Raw genomic sequence first — 8,524 nt, 5'->3', positions numbered from 1 at the left:
GGAAGGTGGAGGAGGTATGACCGCCCCAAGAGATGGCAAAAAAGCAGTGGGAGAGGTAAGAGGAGAGCCAGTTAAGGACCGAGCCTTTGAAGCCAAAGGAGGAAAGAGTATTGAGAAGTACGGGGTGATCGACAGTATCAAAAGCAGCAGAGAGGTCAGGAAGAATGAGGATTGAGGATTGCTTAGCGTAGCGAGCGGTAAGGAGAGAGTTAAGGACATAGGTGAGGGCAGATTCAGTGGAGTGTTTGGGGTGGAAGCCAGATTGAGAGGGGGGAAGGAGAGAGAGGTTAGAGATAAAGGTCAAAAGTTGAGAATAGGCAAGGCGTTCGAGTAGTTTAGAGAGGAAAGGTAAAAGTGAGATTGGGCGAAAGTTAGACGCAAGAAGGGGATTGGCAGAAGGCTTCTTAAGGATAGGGATAATAGTGACAACCTTGAAGGCAGTAGGGAAGGTGGCCGTAGAAAGACAAGTATTGAAGAAGGAGGTTAGATAGGGGATAAGTAGGGGGTAAACCTTGGGAATAAGAATGCTAGGGATGGGATCAGAAGGGGCGGCAGTAGGGTGGGATTTGGATAGGAGGAGAGAAATGTCTGATGGAGTGATAAGAGAAAATTCAGACATGCAAGCTGAGGGGGAGTGCAAGGAGGGAAGGGAATGGGAGTAAGAAGGAGAGCAGATCATCTTTTGACGAAGAGAACACATTTTTTCAGAGAAGAAGTTAGCAAAGTCAGAGGGAGGACGAGGAGATGTAGAACAGAGGTCAGGAGAGGGCAGAGAGAGGAGGCGAGAGAGGGTTTGGAATATATAATGTATTTGTTATATCTGTGTGAAAATCCATTTATAGATATATGTATATCTATTTGTGTGAAAGGGCGTCTTGGAGCAAAGCATACTTAACCACTATTTATGGACATCGGCCCTCCAGCTGCTTGCAAAGGCAGGCTGCCAGGCCACACAAAACATGAGGGTCCCTGGACACAAAAGGCAGAGCTCACATCCAAGTTACAGGCCCCCACGACTCAGGGCACTCACTGGGGGGTCTTCTATGCTTGATCAGCAGCCTCTTCCCTTCACTGCTGACCCCCGCCTTGCCCCCCTGTCCACAAGATGCTCAACACTAGCTTCTGTTTCCTGCACATCCTCAACTCCCGCATCAGGACCATTTCCGAATCCCTCTCTTTTCTTTCATGGAAATGTTCCTTTCAATCATAATTAGAGCATATGCGTTGCCTGCTTGAATACCTTTGCATCCTACACTAGAATATTTTGGCTCCATGTGTTAATATCCCTGCAAAAATATTGCCATACAAAAATATCACCATATTTGTGTGTCAATATTAAGCCATGGAACCTGCGAGGGACACCCCCGTGACCCTCATATTTATTAAAAGGGAGCGGGCGATACCCCCACAATCCCTGGTCCTATTTACCCCATAAATTATCCCCACTAATAATATCGCCTATGGCCTTACCCCACTACCATATATATGGCAAAATTATTGGTGGGGATAATATTACCTGACACCAATATTTCACCATCCGATTTTCTCCCTCCCTCTAATTTAGATTTTTTCCCCCAAAGATTTAGTCAGACAAGTATTTTTCCCTCATTTTTCATATGTATGTTTGTATTAATGTATTCTGACACTCTAGTTTGGGCTATTAGGTGGTGCGTGCACCACCTATAAGCCAGAGCTTTTGCATTAGATTACAGAATGGGACAAATTGCATATGAGGAGGGATACACAGTGTGCAGGTGTTGTTTTTTTTTACCACCCACTGACTGCATATGGCTGTGCTAATCCCTATGCCAATTCCCACCCAGTTCCAGTCCCTGCCCACCCAACCCACTTCTTGGGAACTCTTTGAGCTCCCTTTAATCAAGCCTTACCATCAAACCCTGCACTCGAAGTCCCTGCCAGTGTTGTTTCAAAGCAGTCTGTTGAGGTGAAAAGGAATTTGGGGGCCCCTCTACTGAGAACGCACATGGGTCAAATAACCTGTTCTATGGAATGTCTTCCACTCAGGAGGGTCTAGAGCCACGTTTTAACTCACTGCACCTTTCACAGAGGAGACATAACCATTTGCATATCAGTCTTTGTCCCACCGACATGGGCAGTCCAGCACCGAAATGCCAGGTAATTCTCCCCTGAACAAGAGTACCATCAGCAACCCCAGACACGTTGTTTTGGCCTTGTTGGGCCGCCTCTCGTTAGGAGGAGAACTGCCTGGCATTTTGGTGCATATCAGTCTTTTCCCCACCCAACGAGGCCAAAACACGTGTCTGGGGCTGCTGATGGTGACATGTGTCTGGGGTTGCTGATGGTGACACGTGTCTGGGGTTGCTGATGGTGACACGTGTCAGGGGGCTGCTGATGGTGACACGTGTCTGGGGTTTCTGATGGTGACACGTGTCTGGGGTTGCTGATGGTGACGCGGGTCTGGGGCTGCTGATGGTGACACGTGTCTGGGGCTGCTGATGGTGATACATGTCTGGGGTTGCTGATGGTGACACGTGTCTGGGGCTGCTGATGGTGACACGTGTCTGGGGCTGCTGATGGTGACACGTGTCGGGGGTTGCTGATGGTGACACGTGTCTGGGAATGCTGATGGTGACACGTGTCGGGGGTTGCTGATGGTGATGCGGATCTGGGGCTGCTGATGGTGACGCGTGTCTGGGGATGCTGATGGTGACACGTGTATGTGACTGCTGATGGTGACGTGTGTCTGGGATGCTGATGGTGACACGTGTCTGGGGCTGCTGATGGTGACGCGTGTCTGGGGCTGCTGATGGTGACATGTGTCTGTGGCTGCTGATGGTGACACGTGTCTGGGGTTGCTGATGGTGACACATGTCTGGGGTTGCTGATGGTGACACGTGTCTGGGGATGCTGATTCTGACACGTGTCTGGGGTAGCTGATGGTGACACGTGTCTGGGGATGCTGATGGTGACATGTGTCTGGGGCTGCTGATGGTGACACGTGTCGGGGGTTGCTGATGGTGACACGTGTCTGGGGCTGCTGATGGTGACGCGTGTCTGGGGCTGCTGATGGTGACATGTGTCTGGGGTAGCTGATGGTGACACGTGTCTGGGGCTGCTGATGGTGACATGTGTCTGGGGCTGCTGATGGTGACACGTGTCGGGGGTTGCTGATGGTGACGCGTGTCTGGGGCTGCTGATGGTGACGCGTGTCTGGGGCTGCTGATGGTGACACGTGTCCGGGGTAGCTGATGGTGACGCGTGTCTGGGGTTGCTGATGGTGACATGTGTCTGTGGCTGCTGATGGTGACATGTGTCTGGGGCTGCTGATGGTGACACGTGTCGGGGGTTGCTGATGGTTACACGTGTCGGGGTTGCTGATGGTGACACGTGTCTGGGGATGGTGATGCGTGTCTGGGGATGCTGATGGTGACGCATGTCTGGGGATGCTGATGGTGACACGTGTCTGGGGCTGCTGATGGTGACGCATGTCCGGGGCTGCTGATGGTGACACGTGTCTGGGGTAGCTGATGGTGATATGTGTCTGGGGCTGCTGATGGTGAAACGTGTCTGAGGTAGCTGATAGTGACACATGTCTGGGGTAGCTGATGGTGACATGTGTCTGGGGCTGCTGATGGTGATGCGTGTCTGGGGCTGCTGATGGTGACACGTGTCTGGGGCTGCCGATGGTGACACGTGTCTGTGGCTCCTGGTGGTGACACATGTCTGGGGCTGCTGGTGGTGACAGGTGTCTGTGGCTGCTGATGGTGACGCGTGTCTGGGACTGCTGATGGTGACACGTGTCTGGGGCTGCTGATGGTGACACGTGTCTGGGGCTGCTGGTGGTGACACGTGTCTGGGGCTGCTGATGGTGACGCGTATCTAGGTTTGCTGATGGTGAAGCGTGTCTGGGACTGCTGATGGTGACGCGTGTCGGGGGCTGCTGATGGTGACACGTGTCGGGGGTTGCTGATGGTGACACATGTCGGGGTTGCTGATGGTGACACGTGTCTGGGGATGCTGATGGTGACACGTGTCGGGGATGCTGATGGTGACACGTGTCTGGGGATGCTGATGGTGACACGTGTCTGTGGCTGCTGATGGTGACACGTGTCTGTGGCTGCAGATGGTGACACGTGTTGGGGATTGCTGATGGTGACGCGTGTCGGGGGTTGCTGGTGGTGACACGTGTCTGGGGCTGCTGATGGTGACGTGTGTCTGGGGCTGCTGATGGTGACGCGTGTCGGGGGTTGCTGGTGGTGACACGTGTCTGTGGCTGCTGGTGGTGACACATGTCTGGGGCTGCTGGTGGTGACACGTGTCTGTGGCTGCTGATGGTGACACGTGTCTGGGGCTGCCGATGGTGACACGTGTCTGTGGCTCCTGGTGGTGACACATGTCTGGGGATGCTGGTGGTGACACGTGTCTGTGGCTGCTGATGGTGTCGCGTGTCTGTGGCTGCTGATGGTGACACGTGTCTGGGGCTGCTGATGGTGACACGTGTCTGTGGCTGCTGATGGTGACACGTGTCTGGGGCTGCTGATGGTGACACGTGTTGGGGGATGCTGATGGTGACACGTGTCTGGGGCTGCTGGTGGTGACACGTGTCTGGGGCTGCTGATGGTGACGTGTGTCTGGGGCTGCTGATGGTGACACGTGTCTGTGGCTGCTGGTGGTGACACATGTCTGGGGCTGCTGGTGGTGACACGTGTCTGTGGCTGCTGATGGTGACACGTGTCTGGGGCTGCTGATGGTGACACGTGTCTGGGGATGCTGATGGGGACACATGTCTGGGGCTGCTGATGGTGACACGTGTCTGGGGATGCTGATGGTGACGCGTGTCTGGGGCTGCTGATGGTGATGCGTGTCTGGGTTTGCTGATGGTGACAAGTGTCTGGGGTTGCTGACGGTAACACGTGTCTGGGGATGCTGATGGTGATACGTGTCTGGGGCTGCTGATGGTGACACGTGTCTGGGGCTGCTGATGGTGACGCGTGTCTGGGGCTGCTGATGGTGACGCGTGCCTGGGTTTGCTGATGGTGACACGTGTCTGGGGTTGCTGAAGGTGACACGTGTCTGGGGTTGCTGATGGTGACACGTGTCTGGGGATGCTGATGGTGACACGTGTCGGGGCAGCTGATTGTGACACGTGTCTGTGGCTGCTGATGGTGACATGTGTCTGTGGCTGCTGATGGTGACACGTGTCTGGGGATGCTGATGGTGACACGTGTCTGTGGCTGCTGATGGTGACACGTGTCGGGGATTGCTGATGGTGACACGTGTCGGGGGTTGCTGATGGTGACACGTGTCTGTGGCTGCTGATGGTGACACGTGTCTGTGGCTGCTGATGGTGACACGTGTCTGGGGCTGCAGTTCTCGCACCATGTTGCACCTGCTACCATCAATGGCCAGTTAATACCCCTCTGGCAGTGCCTGGCAAATGCCTTTCCCATTCCTACACAAAAGCCCAAACTGTTGGCATTGCCAATGCTTGATTTTTTTCCTTTACTTCGTATTAAAAAGAACTCTTCAGTTGTTGGTGACGTCACAGGCACATCAGATTAACCACTGTTCGCATTAGTCTGTCTTCTACCCAAACACCTAAAGCAAGCTATCCTGCTGGCATCCATTGGTATAAGCCGTTTCACTCTGGAAAGTAAACACTACTATCAGTGTGTTTACCCTCCTGGCACAGGTGTGGCATTTGGAGGGTCTAGCTCCCGGCACAGGTGTGGCACTTGGAGGGTCTAGCTCCTGGCACAGGTATGGCACTTGGAGGGTTTAGCTTGGCTCTACTCGCAGTTCCAGGACAGATGTTCCTAAAATCAAATCTGTTAACATTAAATACTGAACCTGGGAGGGAAAGGCGTGTAAAACGGTGCAGTGAAGGAGGGGGCAAGAGGGGAGTGCACTCATTCAGCACAGGCCGAATGAAAAGGTTAGGAATCAGGAGAAGTCAGTTAAAAGGTATACAGCCCACTGCCATAGAAGCGTACATGTATGTATATGGCACATGTTTGGTTAAGTCTATTGCACAAAGGGTAGCTTCAGAACACGCAATTTGCTAAACCGGTCCTGCCTGTGGAGTAAGGGCTGTCTTCACAGGTGTGACGTCATTTGTCTGGATGACGTATTTTCAGAAAAACAGAATATAAAAGATGCATATCAGGAAGGAGAGGGGGTCTTCTATGCGCTGTGAGCTCTTGGACCTGGGTGCTTATTATTCACGAGGGGCATTCAAGGTTTGACCCAATAATCTGACCAACATGCCTAATGACTAATTGCGTGTTATTCATTGTGTTTTTTCCTTTTTCTCTTTTTGTACGTTTGTCTATGAATGCATATTGGCAGACAGCCCCTTATATATGTCCTCTCCTTAATACTCATATCCCAAAATCACACGTGGGGTTTGATAAATGTCATTGATCTTTGGGTGACACAACCCCAATTTGTTGCATAAAATCCTCCTTGCGTTTGAATTTGTGTTGACTTGTTGGACCCCCCCCCCACCATATTTTCTTTGGTTTTTCCCTGGTTGTGATATTTCATGCACCTTTGTACATTCATGGATTGTCCCAATTTTGTTTACAATGGGATTGTGTAATTTATCCTCTGAAGAAGAGCAAATAGCTCGAAACACGTGTCAGGCTGATATTAATACGTTGTATACGTCATGCAATAAATCATCTGAAAATTGGCAGCATTAATTTTTGAGGTTTTTTGCGCAGTGTGAATGTACTTGAGTTTGTATATTATTCAACGGTGGTGTATAGAGCAGTATACCCACAAACACACTCACCTGCTGCATTGCTCCTTTGGATTAATTTTCATTGTGTCTGACCGCTCGGGTGTCGAGTCTTCCCCTGCTCCTCCAATTAAACTTATTGTTATTCACTTGGGCTATCAGGTGTTGAAACTATTGCATTAGAGCACAGAAAGGGAGACGTGGCATATGAGGAGGGACACACAGCTTGCTGTAGGTGTTGTTTGGTTATTTGCCCACCCATTGACTGCCGATGTCCATGCTAATCCCTATGGCAATTACCACCCAGTTCCTGTGCCTCCCCGCTCAAAACACCTCCTCCTTCAGTCTCTTTGAGCTCACTTTATTCAAGCCTTACCATCAAACTTTGCAGTTAAAGTGCCTGACAGTGTTTTTTCAAAGCAGCCTTCTAAGTGCTAATGACTTCATTGGCGTTGTAAAGGTGCTACGGGTGTAATAAAAATGTTTTAACCAGGTCTGTCTTCAGGCACCTCGATTTATAAGCACTCTGCATGTCCTTCACTGAAGTCCTGTTAAAAACAAGCATTGGCAAGGCCAACAGTTGTGGCTTGTGTTTTAGGCATTTCTGGCTTGTGTATTAGGCATTTGCCAGCCACTGCTATTAGATGCCTAAGGTATTTTCCCCTAATAGCCAGATTTTGGCTTGTGCATTAGGCATTTGCCAGGCATTGCTATTAGACGTCCAGATACTCGCACCATTTTGCAGTTCATACCATCAATGGGCAGTTAATACCACCATGGCAGTGCCTAGCAAGTGCCTTTCCCATGCCTACACAAAAGCCCAAACTGGTGGCATTGCCAATGCTTGTTTTTAACTGTGTTGATGAGCATTTGAATCGAATATGAGGGGGCACAGTTATAAGTATGATGCTCCCAGAACAAAAGGTCCAAATCGTTTGGCTGAATTTCACACCAGAATGTAGATTGAAATGGGTTATGTATAACGCGCTTGATACCCAGAGGTTTCTAAGCGTGGACCCGAGGATCGAACCTGTGTTGCGCTTCCAAGAGAAGCGCGTTGCCCCTGAGCTATCCTCCCGTGCACTGGAGATCCTGAATACTGCTGCTGAAGGGCTCTGCGCCTAACAATTTTCTTTCTTTTTTTCATTTATTTATTTGTTTGCCTGATTGCTTCAACCTTTCAAATTTACATACAATTCTAAAATGTGTATTCAATTCTAATATTAATAAAATAATATATATATATTTTTTTTTGCACAAAAGGAAGAAAAGATTCATCAGTTAGACAATTCAATTCAGTTTCCATAGAATACTAACGTCATTTAGGGAGCGCTGCAGACATAAATTGAAACAATGCAATGTGCATTGATGTTCTACCACTGGTTGATAGGCGGCTCCAAATTTCGTCTGAGTAATAGCATAGGAGTTGTAATGAATTCTTAAAATACTTTTGTCGTAATGAAATTAACACAGGGCAGCTCATTACTAAATCAAATAGAGGTTCTCTCTGCATATTAACACAGGCCAGCTCATTACTAAATCAGATAGAGGTTCTCTCTGCATATTAACACAGGCCAGCTCATTACTAAATCAGATAGAGGTTCTCTCTGCATATTAACACAGGGCAGCTCATTACTAAATCAGATAGAGGTTCTCTCTGCATATTAACACAGGGCAGCTCATTACTAAATCAGATAGAGGTTCTCTCTGCATATTAACACAGGGCAGCTCATTACTAAATTAGATAGAGGTTCTCTCTGCATATTAACACAGGGCAGCTCATTACTAAATCAGATAGAG

The 8,524-nt window shown here is 49.7% G+C and overlaps 1 protein-coding gene across 1 annotated transcript; it reads right to left on the bottom strand.

Moving 5' to 3' along the window:
- Positions 1 to 2,359: 2,359 nt before the first annotated feature.
- LOC138527163 (uncharacterized) lies at positions 2,360 to 4,663 on the bottom strand. The gene has a single exon (XM_069638270.1). The coding sequence runs from the start codon at positions 4,661 to 4,663 to the stop codon at positions 2,360 to 2,362; it is 2,304 nt and encodes a 767-aa protein (XP_069494371.1).
- Positions 4,664 to 8,524: the final 3,861 nt, after the last annotated feature.

This window comes from Ambystoma mexicanum, chromosome 14, assembly GCF_040938575.1.
Source record: "Ambystoma mexicanum isolate Mex_15411 chromosome 14, UKY_AmexF1_1, whole genome shotgun sequence".
NCBI lineage: Eukaryota > Metazoa > Chordata > Amphibia > Caudata > Ambystomatidae > Ambystoma > Ambystoma mexicanum.
Note: the sequence above shows the minus strand (reverse complement) of the source record. Positions and strands in the feature narration are given on the sequence as shown.